This window comes from Notolepis coatsorum, assembly GCF_963971535.1.
Source record: "Notolepis coatsorum genome assembly, chromosome: 5".
In the NCBI taxonomy this organism is placed as follows: Eukaryota; Metazoa; Chordata; class Actinopteri; order Aulopiformes; family Paralepididae; genus Notolepis; species Notolepis coatsorum.
The window spans coordinates 202,464,790-202,492,246 of NC_140169.1; the positions used below are offsets into that span (position 1 = coordinate 202,464,790).

General features: G+C 45.6%; 1 protein-coding gene across 1 annotated transcript in view; it reads right to left on the bottom strand.

The window, feature by feature from the left end:
* Positions 1 to 27,457, bottom strand: part of rab3gap1 (RAB3 GTPase activating protein subunit 1) — a 248,328-nt gene that overhangs the window by 67,433 nt on the left and 153,438 nt on the right. Inside the window, 1 exon segment of the mRNA XM_084313830.1 lies at positions 4,533 to 4,766. Coding sequence (XP_084169956.1) covers positions 4,533 to 4,766 — 234 coding nt within the window.

The following is a 27,457-nucleotide window of genomic DNA, read 5'->3' on the forward strand; positions in this document are numbered from 1 at the left end:
TAGACTGCCCCTCATTCATTCATTCATCCCTATCTGATGCTATCTCTGAAAACAGTTCCTGCGAGCGCAGTCAGTGCACCCGATAACGCTATATATATAAACCTGCATTCATTCGGAGAGAAAGACCTATTCCACATGCTATTTAGGGTTTGACAATAATTACACTAATATCGCTATTTCACAATGAACTATAATGAATTACGGGGGTCATACAGAACACGTCAGTCAAGCCTATTTCCGCGTTGAAACTAATGCATGCAACTGATCTATGCCGTCCGTCTGCAGTCCCCATATTCTACCACTGGGCGTCAGCTAAGTGTGCTCCGAGCTGTGCGTACACATAAGCACGAAGTCAAGTTCAAGTTGAAATTGATGAATCCCACTCTTTGCTTAGAAATGGTCGTACGCACAGGTTAAGCACAAATCTGTGCGTAAGTCAGGTTGATGAATGAGGGCCCTGGTCTTTCAAAGGAGACACGAGTCTCAGAGTTCACATAACACATTTAAATTAGGCACACACATATTAGAAAACACAAAAAGTTACCCATATTTGGGATTGAAAATAAATCATAATGGTAACTTCAACATGGCTGTGAATGAACTGAAGGAGAAGGGAAGAAGGGCTTTTTATGCCATCAAAAGGAAAATTCCAATTGACATCCCAATTAGGACCTGGCTCAAAATTCTAAATTCTGTAATACATCCAATAATATTACATGGCAGTGAAGTGTGGGGTCCATTAACTAACCAAGACTTCCCAAAATGGGAAAAACATCCATTAGAAGTACTGCATGCAGAATTGTGCAAAAACCTACTTAGGGTTCACAGACACACTGCCAATAATGCATGCAGGGCAGAACTTGGCCAATACCCTCTAATTATTAAAATTCAAAAGCGAGCCATCAAATTGTATACACACCTCCAATCAAGTGACCCCCACTCCTACAACTACAAAGCCCTTCAGAGCCAGGAGATGAACCCAGACAAGAGTCCCCTCTGCCAGCTAGTCAGAAATCTCTGCCCACAAACACCAGGGCTTCAGGACAGACACCAATCAATTTGGCCCAACCAAATAATCTCAAAACAAAAAGAAAATTATATAGAATATTGGAACAAATCAACCAAATCTCAAAGTAAATTAGAATTCTATTTGACCCTAAACAGAGAGTACACAGTGGCAGAATACCTGACCACTGTGAATGATATAAAATTAAGAAAGACATTGACACGGTACAGACTGAGTGGACATAGCCTAGCCATAGAAACAGGCCGTCACAGGCAGAACTGGCTGCCCAGAGAGGCCAGGCTGTGTTCACTTTGTCATCAGGGGGATGTTGAGACAGAACCTAATTTCCTACTATACTGTGAGAAATATAAGGATCTAAGAGAAGTTTTCTTTGATAAAATAAATAAAATTGATCCACAGTTTATCCATTTCCCTGATCATCAAAAGCTGTTATACATGTGTGGGGAGAAAAGTCAGTGTACAGCATTAGCTGCAAAATATGTAGATAGTTGTCATACAATAAGAGAACAAGCTTTGTAAATACATGTATCTGGGTGGCTACATCTGTAAAATGACTACACGATTGAATGATTATTTTGTAATTGAATATGTTTCTGTTGATTGTCTGTACTGTTATTACTAATATTATGGTATTTTATTGCTTACTATATATGTTATTGTTTGTATGTTGAACTTGCTTTGGCAATAAGTATGTTAATATTTCATGCCAATAAAGCCTATTTGAATTGAATTGATAGAGAGACAGACAGAGACAGAGACAGAGAGAGAGAGAGAGAGAGAGAGAGAGAGAGAGAGAGAGAGAGAGAGAGAGAGAGAGAGAGAGAGAGAGAGAGACAGAGAGAGACAGAGAGAGACAGAGACCGAGAAAGAGAGAGAGAGAGAGACAGACAGAGACGTGTCCCTTTCAAATGGAAATTCCAAAATTGGCAATGAAGGCTCAGACCTGTGTTTTTATCGTGTCCCTGCCTGCCAGACACGGCTTCTTTGTTCAAAGTATTGCTTCCTCCAGCCTTCCCTCAGTGGCCAGGCTGAACCTATGTATTAGCTCTGGACGAGAGTCTACACAATGGGGAGTTCTTTCTTTCGTCAGACTTATTTAATTTCCCTCGCTCATTAACCCTTTCACGACCACACTACAAAATTGTTAACCCCTTTCACTGCGACACTACAGACGGATAATCCCTTCACTACCACACTACAGAAGGTTAACCCTTTCACTACCAAACTACAGAAGTTTAACCTCTTAACCCTTTCACCGCCGCACTACCAAAGCGGTTAACCCTTTCACTGCGGCGACACACTGAAGGTTAACCATTTCACTGCCACACAACAGAAGGTTAACCCTTTACTATCACACAACCGACGGTCACCGTGAGTAAAGGGTTAACGTTCTGTCGTGTGGCAGTGAAAGGGTTAAGCATGGGGCCATTTTTGTTTTTGACGACTGCATACTTTTTTTGGCAAAGCTTAGCTTTATACTTATAGCACATGCATGAGTCTGGTCTCTTTTGAAAGGTAACATTCTGAAGTTGCAAGGTCAATAAAGGAAGATCACTTTGAGTGCTAATGTTAAAATTATGTAGTGTGTGGTAGTGAAAAGGTGAAAAGCGGGAGACTTCCAAGAAACCACCATACCTCCTCTGCTTCCGACACCATTACTACCCAAACCACGGCTGTCTCTCCCTGTACAATACTGTTCATATTTATTGTAATGTATAATATAACTGATAGGGCATACAGACCCTCATCTGCACCTTTGATCACACTCAGATGTGTATATTCAGAGTTAATTATATTGTTTACACTGCCTATTTTTACTTTTCTACTGTACTATCATTGTATTGCCTGTATTTATGTCTTCTAATATTACCCTGCCCATACCTGTACCTCCTCCCCCCCCCCCATGCTGCTACGATGCCTGAATTTCCCCAAGAGGATCAATAAAGGAACATCTTATCTTATCTACAAGTGTTCCCCTACCGGCCTTCTGAATGTTCCCTCACGCCCCAAGGTAACCCCCCCCCCCCCTCCCCGTCATTCCTCCTCCGCCAGGGGTGTAAAGTACTTGAGTAATTGTACTTTGTTACAATACTTAAGTACTGTTTTGGGGATTTGTATTTACTCAAGTATTATTAGGTTTGTATACTTGTACTTTTACTCAATTAGATTTCAGAGAGAAAAAAAACACACTTTTTACTCCTTACAAATGCAGACCTACAAAGTACAAAGTACAAATCTTGCAGGTCCAACTATTTAAATTAGTATATTCTGGCCGAACTAACGTTAACGTTATTAATCCTGCGGCTGCACTTTATTTAAAGGTCCCATGCATTGCTATTCCTTGCACTATTTGGGCAACTTTACACAATTCCTGTGAGTCTATGGAACACATCTGTAAAGTTTCTTTCAAAAAAATGCATTGTTTTATATTTTTAATCAAGTACTCAAAAGCAAAAATTTTCGACCTCAGGATTTCATGCTGTTTGTGCTGGGCTCCGCCCATAAGCGCATTGAGTGACAGTCACCCACACAGTCTGCGACTGGCAGACAGAGAGAGAGAGATAGAGAGGTTGATGGGGATACTAATTAATTTCACCGCAGGGGGCATAATCCCACAGGACAATGCATTGGTAACTTGTTTCAAATGACAATATATACCTCTGTGAATATTATTGCACGGATCGGAATACGGGCGTGCGCGTGCACAAAGATATTTTGACAGTGATATGGAGTGCTCCCGACTGCAGGGAGAAGACCCATCCCTGCGGTGCACACACATTTACACACTCCTGCGCCGCGGTCCCTCTCTCTCTCCCTCTCTCTCCCTCTCTCTCCCTCTCTCGCTCACTCGTTCTCTGCTGTCTGTCGCACCCTCTGTTTGAGGAAGTCATTTCACTGCTCTGTTGTTGAGCGAATTGTGGGCGGTGACTACAACGAGTAGTATTCACGTCAGCAAAACAGTCAAATCAGAATGGCTTAGTTGAGTGAGGGAAGATCTTGTGAACTCGAGACTAGACTGATGAGTCAATATGATAATTAGAGACACAGACCACATTGATATAATCCCCCATTGCTAGGAAACAATGCTAAACACTGGAATGCATGGGACCTTTAAAAACAGCCAATCAAATCCCCATCAATGGAAAATTAACCCGCCCATACCCATGCTGATTGGACCTTGTGCAAGACTAGAAAGCAGGGATCTTTGATTAAATACCTGCCATCAGAAGAATAGACAGTCAGAGTGACAAGCTACAGAAGATGGCCACAAACGATAGTACGAGTGATGAAGAGGACGAAACGGAACATTTCATTGCCCCGGTATAAAAAAACTTTAAACTTTTTTGTACATTTAAAAGTAGAAACTTTTAGACTTTTACTCAAGTGTGTTTTTAGCCAGATACTCTGACTTTTACTTGAGTAAGATTTTGAGATGGTACCCATACTTTCACTTAAGTATAATTTCTGGGTACTTTTTACACCCCTGTGTCCTCCGCACACCTACCTTCTCAGCTTCCTTGGTGTCATCGAAGAGCCTCCTCTGGCGGCGTGCAGGCGTGGACCTGGCCGTCTCCCAGGCCTCCACCCACATGTTGCCCGGGATCTTCATCCTGGCGCTCAGCTCGCCCGGCACCACCGTCTTGTCGCCGTTCTCTCCCACCACCTCCTCCTCCTCCACGTAGTCCCGGGGCGAGTACCAGCGCACGAAATCCTCCAGGCCACAACCCGGGTTCGCTGCCTGGTGGGGATAGAGGGGGGAAAGGGATGTGGAGGAACCGTTTGTTCAACATTTCAACCTGGGGGTCATACGGCCGGGACAGAGCTGTACTGTATATAGAGCTCAAGTTTGTTTATTATTTGTCACAACAAAATACAGAATACTTTATGATGAAATGCTTGTTTCTGTATGAGCCCCTGAGTGTCATACATACAGTAAAAAAAAAAAGTAAGTAAAGGAATGTTCAGTCAATATAAATATACAATATACAATACAGAGTAAAATGAGTAACAGTGAGGTACAATGCAGAAATGAGATGAGTTACAAAACTTGTGCAAATGAGGTATGCATGTAGTGCAAATCTCTTTAATAATAGATAAATATAAGGTGTGTTAAAGTGTCTAAAAGTGAATAAAGTGAGTGGTAAGGTGAGTGTTTGTTTAAAGTGAGTGTGTACAGTACATGTTGTGGATGTGTGTGCAGTGTGTGTAGATGATGGGTTGTTACATAGTGTCATTGTCATTGAGCATCCTGATGGCCTGGGGATAGAAGCTCCAGCTGTGTATACTGTTGTATTGTCTGATGAGTACTGTTACGAAGGATCAGATTAAACCGAGTATATATATTTATTTATTGATATATATTGAATAGTATTTGTATATCGTTTGATATCCCTTGTATATTCCTTGTACATATACACGGAATATCCCTTTAGCCTACTATAGCCCATAATATCTCATTCTCCTATTGGACAACGGACCAGGCGCCAGGGGACCAGCCCCCGGAGCCAAGTTCAAAGTTACCGACAAGACATGTCTGTACTAGCCCCGGCCCTGCCCAGGGATACGGCGACAGAAATGAGAGTGGCACTATTTGTTCACCGTGCATATAAATATGGCGCAAGTGAATACAGAGGCACTTAGTCAGAAACTTAGTAACCAACGTGAAGCCTCACCCACGATACGACGTGCGGTGAAGTATGGCCTGTTTGGCCCCAGAATAGCATCGAGACCGCGTGCGAATTAATAACTGAATTGTCAGAGTTTGGCACTGTACCGTCGAGTGCGACGTATTTCTATTAAGTCAATAATAGTCTATTGTGTATGGTGCATCGTGCGGTTAGAGTTCTAAAGTGACCAGCATCTCCAACGCTTCCTCGTGTTAGCTAGATTCTTATCCAGGCTGGGCCGACCACATGGCGCTTTCATCCGAGGAGATCTAGGCGAGGACCGAATGGACATGTACACTGGATTAATCTACCCGACGACTACATAGCCTTTGCGGCTGGAATATATTTGCTTTGGTCCTATGATTTATGGAGTGGATAATCGCCGACGCCTGCACGTGTTGGATTTACCCCGAGAGGAGTCAAGTCGAGTCGGCGCTCAGAGAGCCTGAGGCCGCCTAGCTTTCTTCACTGTAGAGCTACAGTCTACAAGAGAACCAAGCTGTATTCGTCTGTGGATCAAGAGACTACTGCACCGGCTTCTGTACCTGAAGTCTCCCTAGTCATCGTTGACCAGATGTTCTACTACCGACAGCTCTCCTACCCCCCTTGCCGGCTTACAACCGGGAGGACCCCTTCCAGTATATCCCGCTATATCATTAAGTGTACCATAGATATAATTCCCTAAGAGCCAGGTTGTATACTTGCCTCCTGCGTAACCAGAGAATGGACATTCAGTGTTGATTTGCCTACGAATACTCATTTGCCTTACAAGTGCAATCAAATGTAATATAAGTATCATATGTACCTTTTGCTCCATTAAATACTTGATTAATACCTTTGACTGGAACCGATTTCATTGTGGGAAGTGTTCATCATATTCATATATTGTGTACTGTATGGCCAGTAGTTAAAGTACATAAAGCGGTAGTGGTTTAATGATACCATACTTATCAATACAGTCAGGGAATTGTACCCCTCAGTTACAATTGGTCCTTCGAGCCGGAGGTAACTAGTGTAATATTAATATAGTGGTATTAATATTGAAATGGCCTATGATGAACACTCCACAAAACGGTCCTCCTAAAGTAGATCGCCCGCAGCGTAGACGGCAGCCACCTCAGTACTTAGAGGATTACGCTGCCAGTATACTACCTAGCCTTCTACAGACGGTAAACGCGGTAAAAGTAGAAAGTAAAATTATGTCCGACCCTATCAACCAGGATACCCCGAACACAGAGGCCCTAGTGGGTTCTAATGTAACTGACCAAGCTCACGGTGGGGACCAGGAGGGAACCGACACGACTTTACCCCCCGCCAAGACCGAAGAAGTAGTCCCCGGAGAGCTCCGGGAGGAAGACAACCCTCCAGAGATGGAACTCTGCATGGTACAAGATGAGGAGAGCGCCGCGGAGATAGAGCTCCAGGACTCCCCGCAGGAGAACGCATCTCCAACGAGTACTGCCAGGAGCGGATCACCTCAACCAGCGTCTTCCCCCAGCGAGGCGGACAAGATGCTGGCACAGGCGTTCCTCGCCAGCCTAGCAGCCTCAACAGAGCGCGATCGACTCCAAGCACAGACGCTTAGTGAGCGCGAACATTCTTCCATGGAAAGAGAACGCATTCAAGCGCAGCAACGGAGCGACGAAGATCGTATACGTCTAGAGATTAGACGCCTTCAGACGGAAGAGAATATGGCAAGAGACCGGGCCGACACCCAGCGTGCCGCTGCCGGTGCCCAAAGAGAAGCAGAGCGCGACAGAATACAAGCGCAGCTAATGGAGCAGCTGATCGCCAAGGCAACACCCCCTCCCTCCGCACGGGGTTCCAGGGCCTAGTCAAGACACGGGTCAAGGGCACCCTCCCCTAACCGATCAAGCGACCCTGAACTCGACCACCAGAGAGAGCCTATACCCCCCTCCGAACCCCTTCCCCGACCGGTCCCAGTGAGACCCAGCTACAAGGAAGGAACGGTGTACACCGCGGAGAGGCTAAATAGACGACTACAGGATCTAGATGACCTGACAGAAGAAGAAGAGGGAGAGGAGGAGAGTCAAGCCCGACAGCAGCACAGTACTCCACAGGACCAGGAGGTCCAGTACAGCCCAGGCTCTACCCCCGCGGCTCTGCGCTACAGACCCCCGACTCTATTCACGGGTGAGCATGACGCACGACCAGTCCCGAGGAATAGCACCTGGATACGCGGGCCATGGTACCCTGCCGGTACCAGCCCACCGAGAGGCGTAAGAGGAGACTCGCCTAGGAGGCCTCTCTTCCAACGCTCACCGATGTGCCAGCCATCTACGGCGTCATACATTGGCACACCGACGTTTCCAGACTTCACCCATGAGAACCGAGCACAGTACACGGAGTTACGGATGTGCTTAGAGACAATGATGGTTGACGTAGCTGATGAACGCCACAAGTATGCTATCCTATTGAAGCACCTGAAGGTGCCCCGAGCGCACAACATAGCGCTGGCCTATGCCACCTCTACTACCCCATACACAGCGGCTCTAGCAGCGCTCGACCAAAGATATGGACGCATATGGGATTACGTAATACAAGAGATAAGGCATATTGACCGCCTACCCCCAGCAACAGACAATCGCTCACTAGACGACCTGTCTATCAAAGTACAATCCCTGGTAGGGATGCTGGGGGCGCAACGAGAAAAGGTTATGCACGAACTATACGCAAACTCTAATGTCGAGAGGATTTTAGAGAAGCTGCCGCCCGCCCGACAAGAGCGCTTCAGGCGGCAAAGAGACCACCGTGATCCTAACGGTCCCGAGCCATCCCTCCTAGACCTAGCCGACTTCCTGGCGAGAGAAGTCAGCAGCCTACGATTGGATACGTTCGTGCGGAGCACACCAAGCTCCAGAGAGGGACCTAGGAGAGCAAACGATGGCCGAAGATTGGTGACTGTCATGCACCAATCAGAATCAGTACCGAGCAGCAAGAACCACAGTACCCCCTCGATGAAAGAGAAGTGGAAGATGGTGTGCCCGTACTGCGAAAAGGAACACTGGTTGTCACAATGTGACATGTTCAAGAAGATGACCGCTGAAGAAGTGAGTCAATGGATAAAGTCCAACCGACGCTGTTACCGATGTGCGCGCAGTCACATGGTAGCCGATTGCCGCTTAAAGAAGAGGTGTAGTCGGTGTGACGGAGCCCACCTAGATGTCCTACACGACAGTAACAGAAGAAAGCCTGCACCTTCCAGCAGCACAAAGGCAAGTGTTATGTACATTGACCCCGCCAGCAGCGGGGGCGCCCAGGTGCTCTTAAAGGTGGTCCGCGTAACACTGAGTTACCAAGATAAGGTCATGGACACTTACGCCGTCCTTGACGACGGGTCAGAGAAGACCCTTCTCCTCGCGTCCGCTGCGGCCCAGCTGGGGCTGCGGGGGAGCGAAAACCAGATGACGATTCGGACAATAAGAAGAGATCTAAAGACGATAAAGGGCGAGAATGTCTCCTTCACTATCGCAGCAAGCGGGCAGCCAGAGAGACGGTATAGGATTACTGATGCTTTCACCAGCCAAGAAATAGGCCTGTCGCAGTACACCTACCCCATCGCCAAGCTGATGGATAAATATGTGCACCTGCGCCAACTACCTATCCCGCTCATAGACGGTGCCACCCCGACCCTGCTGATAGGCTCCGACCATGCAGACCTCATAGTCCCGATAGACCGGGTCCACACAGGACCCAGAGGCTGTCCTGCAGCAGTCGAGACCCGCCTAGGATGGACATTACAAGGCCCCCTCGCTAAGTCTCTTAACCGAACAGCAGCCACTAACTGCCTCCACTCCAGAGTGACAGAAGAAGACACCACTCTCCTGCAGCATGTCGAGAGGCTATGGACACTAGAGACAATGCCCTTTAAGAACGAAAAGAAAGACATTCGTTCCAAGGAAGACATTTACGCTATAGCCCTCCTCGAGCAAGGGACAAAGAGAGTCAACGTCAACGGAGTGATGAGATACGCAACTCCACTCCTGAGGCGAGAGGGTATGCCTACCTTTCACGCCACAAAAGAAGCGACGGAGCGGTATCTATGGAACACAGAGCGGCGCCTAGCCAAAGACCCCGCTCAAGAGACTGTGTACCGCGCTGAGATTAACAAGCTAATCACAGCGGGACACATAACGAAAATTGACATTAAAGAGGCCGATCAGACTACCGAATCATGGTACGTGCCGCACCACAAGGTCCACCACAACGGCAAGGATCGTATTGTGTTCAACTGCAGCTACCAGATCGGATCACAAAATCTGAATAAAGAGCTCTTGCCCGGCCCAACACTCGGCCCCTCTCTACTAGGCGTGTTACTACGTTTCCGCCAGGACAAGGTGGCCATCAGCGGAGATATCAAAGGGATGTTCCTGCAGGTGAGACTAGTGGAGGAGGACAAGCCCCTGCTGCGGTTCCTATGGAGAGAGAGGATCGGGGATGAGCAACCAGCCATCTATCAATGGGAAGTCCTCCCTTTCGGAACCACATGCAGCCCATGCTGTGCTACGTTTGCACTGCAGAAACACGTCGCAGAGGACCCAGCAGCAGATGAAGAGGTCCGACAAAGTGTAGGAAATAGTTTCTACGTGGACAACTGTTTGCAAAGCGTCTCGACGCCAGAAGAAGCCGAGGCTCTTCTACTCAAGCTCCGCGCCTCCCTGATCAAAGGCGGCTTTGATCTCAGGCAGTGGGCCAGCAGCGACCCGCAAGTATTGCGCAGCCTCTCCCCCGAGGACAAGGCAGCGAGCAGCGAGACCTGGATGGCGACCATCCCAGGAGAAGCCCAAGAAATGACACTAGGACTAGTCTGGCGCTTCAAAACAGACTCGCTCCATTATAGACACAAACCCCTGACCAAGGAGCAGGGAAGGTCGACGGCACTACCGACCACCAGACGGAGTGTATACAGAACACTCGCCAGACAATATGACCCGTTGGGATGTATTCTACCTTACACCACCAGGGCAAAGATGATTGTAAGAGCACTATGGGACAAGGACCAGGGCTGGGACGACCCCATACCCGAACACCTTGCATCCACATGGAGAGAGTGGGAGACGGAACTCCGCTCACTCCCAGGTGTTAACATACGCCGCAGCTACTTCCCACCCACAGTGAGGCCAGAGACATGCAAGATGGATCTGCACGTCTTCAGCGACGCCTCCGAAGTAGCCTACGGTTCGGTGGCCTACTTGCGTGCCCAAGAGGAGGGAGGAGAAATACATACTGCTTTCATCCTGGCTCGCTCAAGAATAGCCCCACGAAAGCAACAATCTATCCCGCGTCTAGAGCTCTGCGCAGCCCTAGCAGGAGCGCAGCTCGCCACGTTAATCCAACGTGAACTCACCATTCCGGTGCAAAGAACAATCTTGTGGTCAGACTCCACGACAGTACTCACATGGATCCGGTCTGATTCGTGCAGATACAAGGTCTTCGTGGGAGTCAGAGTCACAGAGATTCAAGAGTTAACAGAAGTAGCGAGCTGGAGGTATGTGGACACAAAACACAACCCAGCTGACGTCATCACCCGGGGAATGTCCCTGGATGACCTCACCCGTCACAACCTCTACAGTGACGGACCAGAGTTTCTCAAGCTCCCGGAAGAAGAGTGGCCTACACCCACCCCACGGGAGGCGAGTAAAGAGGAGGCCGAAAACAAGAAATCTATGTTCTGTGGATTGAACACACTCGTCTCCACAGACCCCGACATAGACGATTGCCTCACCCTAGAGAGTGCGCAGCTAAAGACATTTCTGTGGCACCACCCAGAGGTTCAGCCCACTACTGACATTTCAGCAGCTGACTACGAAGAAGCAGAACTTCTTCTACTACAACGAGCCCAGAGAGACTCGTTCCCCGACGAGCTGGACTGTCTACAGGGAGCAAAGCCCGTCCCATCAGACAGCAGACTGCTCCACCTAGCACCCGAAAGCGACGCCCATAGTCTCATCAGAGTGGGTGGTCGTCTGCGGAGAGCCCCAGACTTACCGGATGACGTCAAGTACCCGATAGTCTTGAACAGCCGACACAAGGTCACAGAGCTGATCATAAAGAAATACGACGAGGATGTGCACCACGCAGGGGCAGAGAGAGTCTTCGCGGAGATCAGACGTTGTTATTGGATACTGCAAGGGAGAGAAGCAGTGCGGCGCTTCCAGCGAACCTGTCTAGACTGTCGTAAGTGGCGAGCACAGCCCAGTATACCCCGGATGGCAGACCTACCTCCCTGTCGCCTCCGACTCGGCGACAAGCCCTTTCACTCCACCGGTATGGACTGTTTCGGCCCGCTGTATATAAAGAAAGGAAGAGGAACCGAGAAGCGGTGGGGTATTGTATTCAAATGCATGACCACCCGAGCGATACATATCGAACTCCTTCCAACCATGAGCACAGACTCATTCCTTATGGCCTTCCGAAGATTCACATCACGGAAAGGAAAACCGTCTACATTATTGTCTGATCACGGGACAATCTTCAAAGGCGGAGAAAGAGAGCTGAGAGAGCTTCCAAGCTATGGGCCCAGAACTTAAGACCCACCTCGCTCCATCCCAGATTGACTTCCAGTTTAATCCCCCGAACGCACCTCACTTCGGTGGAACCTGGGAACGAGAAGTACGTTCCATAAAGACAGCCCTGTACGCCGTGCTTGGGGCCCAGACCGTGGCGGAAGAAGTCTTAATGACAGTCCTCACGGAGATCGAGGGAGTATTGAACTCAAAGCCCCTCGGTTACGTCTCAAGTGATGTAGCAGATGTCGACCCAGTCACTCCCAACACACTCTTGATGGGGCGGCTGGACCCCGCGCTACCCCAGACAATGTACAGGCCTGAAGAAGCGAACGGCCGAAGAATGTGGAGGTACAGTCAAGTATTGGCTGACAAGTTTTGGAACAGCTTCCTACTCCACTACCTACCGTCTCTACAGACCCGCCAGAAATGGGTAAAAGAGAGAGACAATTTGACAGAAGGAACAGTCGTCATGATTATCGACCAGTCACTACCCCGAGCTATGTGGCCGGCTGGCCGCGTAAGCAAAGTGATCACCGGTGCCGACGGAAAGGTCCGAGCAGCTGAAGTGCTCGTCCAAGGGCGGACCTACACCCGACCCGTGGCGAGGTTAATAGAACTGTCAAGGCTCCCCGATACCATCGATGACGACCATGACCACATGACTTTGTGAATTGACTGACCCTCACAGCAGACATTGAGTAGTGGACAGTGCGGTTAATCTGTCTCTGCTTAGCTAATTAGGTGGGACTAATTAGGGGGCGGCTGTTACGAAGGATCAGATTAAACCGAGTATATATATTTATTTATTGATATATATTGAATAGTATTTGTATATCGTTTGATATCCCTTGTATATTCCTTGTACATATACACGGAATATCCCTTTAGCCTACTATAGCCCATAATATCTCATTCTCCTATTGGACAACGGACCAGGCGCCAGGGGACCAGCCCCCAGAGCCAAGTTCAAAGTTACCGACAAGACATGTCTGTACTAGCCCCGGCCCTGCCCAGGGATACGGCGACAGAAATGAGAGTGGCACTATTTGTTCACCGTGCATATAAATATGGCGCAAGTGAATACAGAGGCACTTAGTCAGAAACTTAGTAACCAACGTGAAGCCTCACCCACGATACGACGTGCGGTGAAGTATGGCCTGTTTGGCCCCAGAATAGCATCGAGACCGCGTGCGAATTAATAACTGAATTGTCAGAGTTTGGCACTGTACCGTCGAGTGCGACGTATTTCTATTAAGTCAATAATAGTCTATTGCATATTGTATGGTGCATCGTGCGGTTAGAGTTCTAAAGTGACCAGCATCTCCAACGCTTCCTCGTGTTAGCTAGATTCTTATCCAGGCTGGGCCGACCACATGGCGCTTTCATCCGAGGAGATCTAGGCGAGGACCGAATGGACATGTACACTGGATTAATCTACCCGACGACTACATAGCCTTTGCGGCTGGAATATATTTGCTTTGGTCCTATGATTTATGGAGCGGATAATCGCCGACGCCTGCACGTGTTGGATTTACCCCGAGAGGAGTCAAGTCGAGTCGGCGCTCAGAGAGCCTGAGGCCGCCTAGCTTTCTTCACTGTAGAGCTACAGTCTACAAGAGAACCAAGCTGTATTCGTCTGTGGATCAAGAGACTACTGCACCGGCTTCTGTACCTGAAGTCTCCCTAGTCATCGTTGACCAGATGTTCTACTACCGACAGCTCTCCTACCCCCCTTGCCGGCTTACAACCGGGAGGACCCCTTCCAGTATATCCCGCTATATCATTAAGTGTACCATAGATATAATTCCCTAAGAGCCAGGTTGTATACTTGCCTCCTGCGTAACCAGAGAATGGACATTCAGTGTTTATTTGCCTACGAATACTCATTTGCCTTACAAGTGCAATCAAATGTAATATAAGTATCATATGTACCTTTTGCTCCATTAAATACTTGATTAATACCTTTGACTGGAACCGATTTCATTGTGGGAAGTGTTCATCATATTCATATATTGTGTACTGTATGGCCAGTAGTTAAAGTACATAAAGCGGTAGTGGTTTAATGATACCATACTTATCAATACAGTCAGGGAATTGTACCCCTCAGTTACAAGTACAGTGCTGTGAAGAATAATTTCCACTTTGGGCACAATAAAGTCTAAAGTAGAGCTCTGAGGGGTGAATTCACAAAGGGATTGCGTGGCTTTTTCTGATGCTATGCCTGTGCAAATAACCCCCCAAAAAACCTTTGCTATTCACAAAGCACTCGCAAAGGGTGAAATACCATGCTAACTGCGTTGCCATCATCATTGCGTCTCTGTGTGTCCGTGCTATTTGCAGGTATTTAAATGAGGTAATATGGGTGAAAAATGTGCCCCTTTCTATGCAAATGAGCATCATTGCAAAAACACTCCGATTCACAAAGATCGGCACTAATTGCCACACACAATTAAAGTGAAGTTATTTACGTCTTCAGAGAGTTGGTTGTTAACTAAGCGCATTCATAAGGGGTGCCATGAGGCCAGCGTCTCCGGTGATCATGGCAGCAGTGGTTGTAGCCAGGCGAAGGCATCGTAATGCCAGACGTGCTCGTGAGAGAATATTTCGAAGGAGAATATCACTGATTTAAGCGAGACCGGAATCATCATCATCATTTATCATCATCATTTATTTTTCGTACATGGAATTACCACAGTCCAAACAGTACATATTCATATAATTCACCAAAAATACCATGGCCGAAAGGAACAGGAAGAAGAAAAAATCGTATATATACCTGCCCCTACACACACACAACACACCGATAGACATATTGTGTAAAACCAAACAGAATATACCCATTTTGCAAAAAATAATAAAAATGTAACATCAACACAACCAAATTAAACCACCCAGAGATCCCATGCAGGTTCTTGCGGCTGGCTCCTTCCAGACACCTATCGCAGGTGCCTCTGGACTATCACAACCATCCATCAGCAGGGCTATGTGGGATGTTGTACCAGCCATTCTTCGCAGAGTGGCAAGATACATCAAATTTCCCCAAGACAAGGGCGGTCGGGTGGCGTAGCGGAGATTGCGCTCGTCACCAATGCAAGAGGCTGCGGTCTCGACTCCCGGAGTCAGCATTGCCCTGCGGCTTGGGCCGGTCGTCATACTAACTCGTTTGGCTGAGTTAGCGGGAGGGAAGTCGTGGGTGGTAATCTGGCGTTGTGGACAGCGACGCTTACAGGTCAGGTCTGGGCGCCTGCTCAGCGAAAGGCAGGAAATGGTGAAGGCAGCGTGACCTCCCACGCGTTACGCTTCACCAATGAGAGTCCTCGCTGCCAGGTGATAAGAGAGCCACTGGCTGTCTCCACATGTGTCGGAGGAAGCATGTGGTGGACTTCAGGGTTCCCTTGTACCAACCAGTAGGGGGAACATGCGCACAACACCCAGGTAGGGGAGGGGGGGAATTGGCATAACGACAAAAAAATTGGGATGGTGGGAAAAATTGAAAAAATCCGTAAAAAAAAAAATATATATATATTATCTCTGACCCCACTCACCCAGCACACCACATCTTCCAGCTGCTGCCCTCCGGGAGGCGCTACAGATCCCTGACCACCAAAACATCCCGCTTTAAAAACAGCTTCTTCCCCACTGCCATACGGACACTGAACTCCATGTAGCAACCCCCCTACCTCTGCTGTTATGGACATAAACTGTGATATTGTGGTCTTAGTAATTATGTATCTATGTATTTAACTGCATGTAGTATGTATGTATTGTAAGTGATGTTATATGTTCTATGTTGGAACAATGCAATGTAATGCACTGAAAACAAATTCCACCAGCCTGGCTGGGTGGTCATTAACACTTTCAGTGCCAAAAACAACTTAAAAACGACTTTTTATTTTTCTGGGTAGTTTTTCCTTTTTTTCTGGATATTTTTATTCATTATCCACTCAGGGAGCCTGTTGTTACCATAGGGAATGAGTCTGAGGTCGCCAAAGTGCAATACCGGCCGCATCCAGCTATACGGCGGTATTGAGCACCCTTTGCAACCTTGTATCTTGGCCTGTGCATCGATCTAATGGGTCCAGGTTTTTTTCTCTTTTTTTTGCTCAAGCTGAGCGGTTATAACGGTCGGATTGAGAAGAATCAAATGCTCCCGACGCATGATGTGTGGTGGATTATGTTGGCGACACGATGGACATCAATACTTGGAATCACGATCAGATAATTGGAATATTCTTTTTGGGGTACATCCTAGTCAAGTTAAGGGCTATATGATATCAATCTTGCGTTGATCCAAGCATGTCTTCACCTCGATCCGAACGTGTGTCTGTAATATTAGTCCACAACGTATGATTTGGTTTCAACTTTACAGCACTGACGAAGTTGAACAAAGTGCTGTACAAGTCCCCCCCCCTATATAGCTATGGATACAATACCATGGTCATTTGACAGTAACTATCTTCCGTTCAAGATGCAAAAAAAATAAAATGTTTCATTAATACGTTCACGCGTTATCCCGTGATGAATATGAGTAGAATTTCGGAATGATCCGGGCTAATTCCTGTGAGGCTGGCTATAGGGTGCAACGTGGATTCTACTAAAACCAGTGGCGTTTCGTCCCTGGACACACTATTATTTTCAAATCAAATGCATATGATAGGTATTATGTTTCATCATGAATGCATGAAAGGGGGGGGGGGGGGGGGGGGGGCGTTTCTGATTAATTGATTGCCAATAACTGCATGCGTTATTACCACAACACACGCCGATCAGGGGGATGGGTATGAAAACCATGCACGATCAAGCTGAAATTGACGTCAGATTGTCCTTACCTGTGGTCGGTGGTATTCCAAAAAGAATATTCCAATTATTTGATCGCCATCTGGTCCATCCTATGCCCATCTGGTCCACGACATAACCCACCACAACATATGGATCGGGGGTTCCGAAAACGATTCAATGCGATCGGGTGAAGCCCTAGGTTTCCCATTACTAGAAAAGTCTGTCCAGAGACATTTGAGTGTAGCCCCCGGTCTGGAACAGGGTTTACTGCACTCTCGATACTGCCTACTAGCAGGATCTGGCCGGTACTGCACCTTCGGAGTCCCAGTATGCCTTTTAACGGCAACATACAGGTCCCTGACATTGAATAGGATATTCAAATCGGAAAAAAGGGAAAACGATCCAAAAACGTATATATTATTACGTTATACGTTATTGGCCGTTAACCACTGGCGCCCAATAACGTATATATACTGTACGTGGATGGCCCCGAAAGTGTTAAAGAATCTAATCTATCTAATAAAGTTGTCGAATTCCACCTTTGTGACCAAAAATACAAATAGGGTTACGACCAAATATATTAAAAAAAAATAACCTACGCACATCACTCCTTGGGGTGCTGGGTTAGGTAATAATCACAATAAAGAGAATAGAACCTGCACATTATGCTCCAGAAACTTTATAGCGTTTTGTCAAGTCCACGAGGAGTAGACGCTGGACAGTTTATTCTGGAGTATATGAGAATGCTGGTTCTATTCGCTTAACTAAAGATTAAATACAACTTAATTTCTCACTCTATACGAAAATATTTTCACTGGCACAGTGCCCAACTTCGGCCTAAAGATTCAGCACCATGGACAGTGCTGCTCAAACAAATTTATTTTGGGATGACATGACAAACAAATGCAATGACAAAAGATAATGACAAAAACAAAAGATGCAATTGTGTCATGAAAATACAAATGAAGAAAGCTCTATAAGCTCTAAAATGGAGAAAAACAAAAACCACCATATGCTGTGATATATACAAAGATGCTTTAACTGCTTATAATAAAACCATCCGCTTAGCAAGGAAAGATTACTTCTCTAAAATCATTACAGAAAATGCTGGAAACTCCAGAATCCTCTTTTCCACTATTAATGTACTACTCAACACTGCCCCTACACCTCCTCAGTCATCAACGGTTAAGTGTGAAGAACTTGCACTATTCTTTAACAACAAAATAACCTTGATCAGGGCCAGCATTACTCATGATGGAAATAAAGTTGATTGCGGCAAACCGTGCAATGTAACCATGAGAAGTTTCACATGCATCACATTAGATGTACTCTGCAAAACTGTCTCAGAATGTAACTCCTCCACCTCAGACATTGACCCTATACCTACAGCTTTCTTCAAACGGGTATTTAATAGTGTTTCAAGCCCTGTGCTAGATATCATAAACACTTCCCTTAGGACTGGTATTTTCCCGGATGCCTTTAAAACAGCAGTTGTAAAGCCATTACTAAAAAAACCTAACTTGGATAGTAATGAAATGGCAAATTATTGTCCAATATCCAACCTACCATTCATTAGTAAAGTACTTGAAAAGATAGTTTCAGTTCAAATAAATTCCTTTCTTGAAGAAAACAACATCTTAGAAGAATTTCAGTCAGGATTCAGAAAATATCATAGCACTGAAACTGCCCTCACCAAAATAATCAGTGACCTCAGACTAAACTCTGACAAGAATAAGATCTCCATCCTTATCCTGTTAGATCTCAGTGCAGCATTTGATACAATCGATCACGATATTCTAATCGATCGTCTTGAAAACCATGTCGGTTTCTCAGACCATGTGCTGGGCTGGTTTAAAACATACATCAGAGGGAGGAAATTCTATGTTAAACTAGGAGATCACATGTCTGATATATACGACAACAACTATGGAGTTGCACAAGGGAGTTGCTTAGGTCCTTTACTCTTCTCCCTTTACATGTTACCGCTGGGTGATATCATCAGAGAACATAATGTAGATTTCCATAGCTATGCGGATGATACACAACTGTACATATCTGCTGAACCAAATGATACAGCGATTAGCTCCATTACAGACTGCTTACTGGCAATAAATAAATGGATGAGTAAGAACTTCCTGAAACTAAACGAGAACAAAACTGAAATTCTAATTATCGGCTCCAAAACTAAAAAAGAAACATTAATAAAGAACCTGGGGGGACTAACCCCTTGGATCAAATCTGAGGTCACTAGTCTTGGGGTTATCATAGATTCAGAACTGAATTTCAATTCTCATATTAGCAAAGTGACGAAAACATCGTTCTTCCATCTCAGAAATATAGCAAAAGTACGACCATTTATTAATCAGAACGATGCTGAGAAGCTAATTCATGCATTCATATCTAGCCGGTTAGACTACTGTAATGCACTTTTCACATGTCTCCCTAAGAAAACCACAGAGAGGCTTCAGCTAATCCAAAACTCTGCAGCCCGACTGCTAACTAGAACCAAAAGGAGAGAGCACATTAGTCCAGTCCTAGCCGCTTTACACTGGCTTCCTGTAACATTTAGAATTGACTTTAAGGTCCTTCTCCTTACATACAAAGCTCTAAATGGTCAGGGACCTAGCTACATCGCCAACACTCTAATAAATTACACACCAGCAAGAACACTGCGATCATCAGCTGCTGGACTACTAGAGGCTCCCAGAAGCAGTCAAAAGAGGATCGGTAATGCAGCCTTTATCAACTATGCCCCAAAACTATGGAACAAACTACCCCAAAACATCAGGGAAGCCAACTCGCTAGACATCTTTAAAAGACAGCTTAAAACCTATCTCTTTGCTCAGGCATTTCACTGATAGATATCTGCTACCACCTAGTGGCAAGAGGAAACATCAGGGATATCCTGACACAACTTGTATTTATTCTTACCCTGCCTACTCTTTTACACTGCCTATCAAATTCATGTGTCGGTTATTGCACTTTTTACTTCTTACTGATGACTATTTTTAAACTGAATCATTTTAAACTATTCTTATTATTTGCTAGATCCAAATGTGAAACACTGATTATTTGTTCATGAATTACAGGAGTATTACTGAATAGAGCACTTTTTACTTCTTACTGATGACTATTTTTAAACTGAATCATTTTATTCTTATTATTTGCTAGATCCAAATGTGAAACACTGTGATTATTTGTTCATGAATTACAGGAGTATTACTGAATAGAGAGCCTATTAGGATGCTAGATCCTAATGTGAAACACTGTGATTTGCCATATCTTGCTATGCTCGCTCATGCCTGTATTTTTTATGTCCGTTCTATTTTATAATTTTTTGACTATTTTTAAACTGAATCATTTTAAACTATTTTTACTATTTGTGTTACTGAAAACTGTAAGCGGAGAGCCTATTGGGATGCTAGATCCTAATGTGAAACACTGTGATTCTACCTGTCTATCTTTTTATGCTCGCTTATGCCTGTATTTTTTGCTGTTGTTTGATTGATTGATTGAAAAGTTTATTAACAGATTGCAGAATGGGTACAGTACAGTACATCTCAATACATACAATTGTTAAGGGGATGCAGACCAGAGAAAGACTTTCGTCTTGTTTCCACCAGGGTCCCCCATTTTCAATTCATCATAACATATATGACATACATGACATACAGATAGACAGTACTGCTACATCTATACATTTATGACATATCAGATTTGCAAATACAGTACTGTTTGTGATACAAAAGTGTCCAGAAAAGGAGTGTATATACATTTGGCGTAGAAACTGTACATTGGAGGAGGTTGGTGGGGTGGGGTTGGGTGGGTTGGGTGGGGGCTGTACATTGGAGGTGGGGGGGGGGGGGGGTTGGGTAGGGGACACACACACATTTTACACTGTACATTGGAATGTTGACAAAGCCTTACTTGGTCATTTACTGTACAACTAGGTTAGGACATTTGTAGGGGCCAGTTTCGAATTGCAGTCTCACGTAGGTGTTTTTTGAGAGTGTTTTTGAAGGTGGGTAGTGATTCACATTCCTTTACAGCTTTAGGCAGGGCGTTCCACATTGATGTGGCATAATTGCGAAACGTGTTTAGTCCCTTGTTTGAGCCGAATCTGGGTTTTACATGATTTGTGGAGCTCCCTCTGGTGTTGTGATCGTGGTATTCACTGACCTTTGGGAAGTATTTTGAAGCACTTTGAACTGCAACCTCTGTATGAAAAGTGCTATACAAATAAAGTTATTATTATTATTATTATTATTATTATTATTATACATTACGAAATACAAATGGTGAAAAATACTGTCTATCTGTTATAGAAATGAATAGCTATTGATTCCCTCTCCCTCATTTCGGGTTTACAGGTTTATTTCCCCCCCTTATATTTTCTCCTTTAGTTCTCCTTTTCAAATCATTCCACCTCCTTTGCAATCCATACTTCCATGTTTGGAAACACCAACTGCACTCACAGACTTGGATATTAAATCCCAAATATGTTTTTTCACTGTAAGTGTGATGTTTTTTGCATTTAGTTGTGATACATACCGCGTCCGTCAGGACTTCCAATTCGCTTTCATTTTCTGTCTGACATTGTCCCAGGACATACAGTACTGTTGCATGGGCAGTATTTATACTACTGAATGTTAACACTAAATTAGAGCTCTGAATGCGAACACTAAATTAGAGCTCTGAATGCTACGTTTCAGGGGCCTTTGAAGAACCCTCGTACCCTTGTGCTCCTCGCCAGCGTGGACTGGCTGGAGCACGGAGATGGGCCGCACGCCTCGGGTTACAGCTGCTACAGTAGCTGGTAGTCCTCCCAAAGAGGTCACCGTCATGGGTGTGACGTCTGGGTACCGACTGCCTGGTACATGAGCTCGGTTTCATATAATCACTCTAGGCCTGTGGCCTTGGCAGATGTTGCTGCTGTGCATGAGCTGAATCCTTGACATTTACTTTTAAATGCTGTTTTTTTAAGCATCTTCTTGGCCTGCTTTGCCAGCTAGAGCAAGCTAGAGCATCACATGCGAAGAAATGAGGAAAAGCAGTTGGAGGGTGCGAGACAGCGACTCGTCAGATTTAATTAAAACGGAACAAAAAAAACGATATCTTGATTCAACTATTTGATCATGGATGAACAAAACATTCAATGCAAATGGTTGATTTGAATTTCAAGGACTTTAAGCACCTTGTTAAGTTAAGTTTTTCTGTAAAAAAATCAAGCACTTTAAGCACTTCAAGGACCTTGTGCGAACCCTGATTCCCCCTCTCCAGTCTGGTCTTCCCTTCAGCACACATGACTAACACAACACTTGCATGGTGGAACACCCACTCTACTCTACAAAAGTAAATAGAAAAAGATAAGTCTGGCACATCAATAGCTTCTGCCACCATCCCTACTGTGTGTGTGGTATCAAAACAGTTGCTTTACATCTGAGCTCTGTGCACGATGTCTCATGGCGAGCGCGGCTCAAAGAGCTGCTGCATTACGCTCCTTGACAACTGGCTGGGTCTGTGCTGGAGCGCTTCAGTCGCAATCAGACTGCTGCTGTGAAATGACTCCATCTGCCCGTCTCCTCTCTGTCAATGAACCCAACCCGCCTGACAAGACCATCAAACACTACTTTTGCTATGTGACCTTTACACACACACAGCATGGTGTGCGAATGTGTGTGCGTGCATGCGACTGTGTGTATGTGCATGCCTACTGTACTGTACGTGTATGTGTGTGCATGCAACTGTGTGTATGTGCATGCCTGCGTGCGTGTGTGTGCATGCGACTGTGTGTATGTGCATGCCTGCGTGTGTGTGTGTGTGTGTGTGTGTGTGTGTGTGTGTGTGTGTGTGTGTGTGTGTGTGTGTGTGTGTGTGAAAGTCAGTGCTCCTGGAACTTTCTCTGCTAAACTCCTTGTGGAATAATGAATTAAGAGGGATGGTTTGAGCGGAGGATGATGATGAAGAGGAGGAGGAGGAAGAGGAGGAAGAGAAGGTGGAGGAGGAGGATGAAGATGAGGATGATGAAGATAAGGTGGAGGAGGAGGAGGATGATGAAGATGAATGAAGAGGAGGATGATGAAGAGAAGGTGGAGGAGGAAGAGGAGGATGAAGATGAAGAGGAGGATGATGAAGAGAAGGTGGAGGAGGAGGAGGAGGATGAAGAGGAGGATGATGAAGAGAAGGTGGAGGAGGATGAAGAGGTGGAGGAGGAGGAGGATGAAGATGAAGAGGAGGATGATGAAGAGAAGGTGGGGGAGGAGGATGAAGATGAAGAGGAGGATGCTGAAGATGAAGATGATGATGATGAAGGTGGAGGAGGATGAAGAGGAGGATGATGAAGAGAAGGTGGGGAGGAGAAGATGAAGAGGATGAAGATGAAGATGATGAAGGTGGAGGAGGATGAGAGGAGGATGATGAAGAGAAGGTGGAGAAGGAGGAGGATGAAGATGAAGAAGATGAAGAGGAGGATGATGAAGATAAGGTGGAGGAGGAGGATGAAGAGGAGGATGATGAAGAGAAGGTAGGGAGTAGACAGCAGGCTGCTGTGAGCGATGGAGGAGCAGGACCTAACCCAGCAGCGCTGTGGAGACATGGCTTTTCTCTGTAGCCGCAGGGGAGAGCGCTGCTGCTAATGTCTCCTGCAGGAAAAGACCATACACGTGTGTGTGTGTGTGTGTGTAGCAGCAGTAGTAATATAGTAGTAGGGGGAAACCAGAGGCTTGGTGGATCATCCTTGTCATATTCCTTAGTCAGACCATTCATCATAGCCATCCTGTGTCTGCCTGGTGCCCAGAGGGAGCTGGTAATTAAAGCCAAAATGGCAGATTATGCTTGGCTAAGCACAATTACAGGCCTGTTTCCCCGCTAAATATAGAGGCCATTCTCCCTGCTTAGGGGGCCATCTACTGCAATAACTGAGTACTCAGGATCGATCCTGAGAGAGAGTAGATTCTCTCTCTCTCTCTCTCTCTCTCCTCTCTCTCTCTCTCTCTCTCTCTCCTCTCTCTCTCTCTCTCTCTCTCTTCTCTCTCTCTCTCTCTCTCTCTCTCTCTCTCTCTCTTCCTCTCTCTCTCTCTCTCTCCTCTCTCTCTCTCTCTCTCTCTCTCTCTCTCTCTCTCCTCCTCTCTCTCTCTCTCTCTCTCTCTCTCTCTCTCTCTCTCTCTCTCTCTCTCTCACTCTCTCTCTCTCTCTCTCTCTCTCTCTCTCTCTCTCTCTCTCTCTCTCTCTCTCTCTCTCTCTCTCTCTCTCCTCTCTCATCTCTCTCTCTCTCTCTCTCTCTCTCTCTCAACCGCAGCTTGTGTTGACTTTAAGCTTCACGAGTGGGGCGTGCCAGGAGAAAACAGTCAAAAGTAGAGCATTTAGTGGGGCACTAAAAAAAACAGGCCACCGTAATGCGGCAAAAAGTTGCACACCAACGTTGAACCGGCAGGGGAGCAAACGGGTGTGGGTTTGAATCCCCTCTGGTACCACGCAGAAGCGATGCCCTCAACTTAAATACAGCGTCTCCATAGATGGAAGTCGTACTCAGCAGAAAACCAGAGAACTGACCTCGTTTGCAACACATCAGGATGCTTCATGCTAACCAATAGATTGATAGATACAGATGCAGCTCATAGGACTCTGACTCTGCGGTGTGGGCGCAGTGTGCGCCCCGGGTTAACGGTATTTCAACCAGTAGGGGGCGCTCGAGTTACACTGGTGGTGATTATAACAGGCGGCTAATGTCGGCTCTAATGACAGGCCGTCGGAACCTTAATTTATAACGGAAAGCACTTCTCTGAAAAGAGACACGTGTGACTGCCCACTGGACACAGCATTCAGACCCATGGTCAATACATTTAGATGGCTTCAAACCCAGAGGTCAATAACATTTAGATGGCTTCAAACCCATAGGTCAATACATTTAGATGGCTTCAAACCCATAGGTCAATACATTTAGATGGCTTCAAACCCATAGGTCAATACATTTAGATGGCTTCAAACCCATAGGTCAATACATTTAGATGGCTTCAAACACATAGGTCAATACATTTAGATGGCTTCAAACCCATAGGTCAATACATTTAGATGGCTTCAAACACATAGGTCAATACATTTAGATGGCTTCAAACCCATAGGTCAATACATTTAGATGGCTTCAAACCCATAGGTCAATACATTTAGATGGCTTCAAACCCATAGGTCAATACATTTAGATGGCTTCAAACCCATAGACCATGGATTCTGTTTAATAATCTTCCCTTTATTCATTTCCTTCGATTTTTTGTACACGTGATCTCAAGAAGTTACTGAATGATCTCAGTGGCAGTTTCTTATGTCTGGTAATTTTTTGCATGGTGTTATTCATGGTCAAAGATGCAAAGAAAAATCATAATAGGGCTCCGGGCTTAAGAGGTTAAGTGTTATTAGTGAAATATGAGTTTATAGAATTCTCAGCGTATTGAGTCGGAAAAAGGCGCATATTGACTTGAGGACTTGGCACAACCTAACTTCAGTGTAGTCTTTTGAGAGAAGATACCCAGGGCTTTCAATGGGCTTTTGAATTTCATAAAACGACACTTCCCAGCTCATGCCAGCCCCTGTCAATCATCTGACTTCCAACGTGAAGCTTTTAAAAAATTTCGGGATCTTATCTCACGGTGGAACAAACCTGAACGAAAATAGAATGCAGTTTGAGCGAGTAATTCTCATTTCTTCTTCTTCTCTCCCTTTATCATAGTAATCATCCCTCATGTCAAATATAATTGGCCCGTTCACCGGGAGTCGAAACCGGACATGGGCACTTGTCCGAAACTGATGCTCGTTGGTTGTTTGGTCTTGTAACTTGAGATTGGAAGCATGTAATACGTCAAGTAGGGTGTCAATCCACTTTTTCTCCTGTTTTTCTGTGTTTTTCTCCCATCCCAATTTAGTCGTCATGCCAATACCCCCCTCCCCTTCCTGGTTGTTGCTCGCATGTGCCCCCCACTGGTCGGTCTAGGGAGGGTTGATAGATACTATCACATGTCCCCTCCGATACATTCAGAGTCAGCCAGCCACTTCTTTTCACCTGCCAGCGCGGACTGTGGAATGAGGTGTAACGTGTGGGAGGCTCACACTACCCTCACCATCTCCCTTCCTCGCTGTGCAGGCGCCCTGACCGACCTGTAGGAGTCGCTGTTTAAAACGACCAGATTACCCCCCACGGCTTCCCTCCCGCTGACTCTGCCAATTGAGCCAGTATGACGGCCGGCCAAGCCGGAGGCAACGCTGACAGCCGGATTCGATACCAGTGTCTCTCGCGTTGGTGACTAGCGCTTAGTCCGCTGCGCCACCCAGCCGCCCCTAAACTGCATCGATTTGAAAATGTTATAATCGATTATAATCGCAATTTTAAAGGGGAGATGAAGCGTTAAACAATATGAGCCTAGTTTGTTTGTTGTGTACCTTGGCGCGCTTGGTAGGACATGGTCCTATAATCAAATGTGAAATCCTGCTTATTTGTCTGAAAACTCAAATGTAATTTCCCCGTTTTTGCCATGGGCGCCGCCATTTTAGATTTAGCTGGATGGTGACGTCACGGTGATGGTTTGGGCTGGGTCCGGTTTACAGTGCTGGTTAGATAGCTACGTAAATATGGAGTGTCGTGAAAGTCAGTCAGTAAATTGTCAACCAAATGTAACGTTACCTACAGAAAAAATATATATTATACAATTATACTATTGTATTATCTGCGAGACATCGCCGTACCACGTCTTTGATATCAATATTTCAAAAATCTGTGATCGAAATCATATTTCTCCCCCGGAGACTTGAGATCTACTGTTGATCCCCTCTCAACTCTCCAACGGTTCAAGAACGCCATCTGGTGGCCGATCGGCGGATCGCCCAGAGCGGAAACAGGAAATGGAAGCTGGTGCTCATTCCAATTCGGTCCGATCACTCGCTAATAGTCCCAGGACTCGAGCTAGACACAACGGATAGCAATCCGTTACCAATAACTCAATAAACAACATGATTTGGACGTACGATAAAACGATAAAAACATACTTATACTTTAGACCGTATTTTAGTATGAATATGTGAATGAAAAAGTATAACGTTGCTACACCCTGAACAATAGATACTTGATGTTGAATGGGCCATAGTAATGTCAATTTAGCAATACAATTTAAAAAGTTATAGCCCTGCAAAGAAGGGGAACTTCTCCATAGACAAATAGAGCTGGCGGAGGATGGTATATTAAGAATATAAGCCTGGCGACCAAAGTGTTAACAGGCTGAAAGTTAAAACGTAAAAAAAAACAATTAGCCTATTTAATAGGATAAACACTGCATAGAATATAGGCTATGCGGTGGTAAAAGGCAACTTTTACTTTTTTTGAAAAATAGTGAAATATTTTGCACTGTTGTCGCATTTATCTTGTTGAAATCCTCCCACAGGTTCTTTTTACTACCACATATTTAATTGAG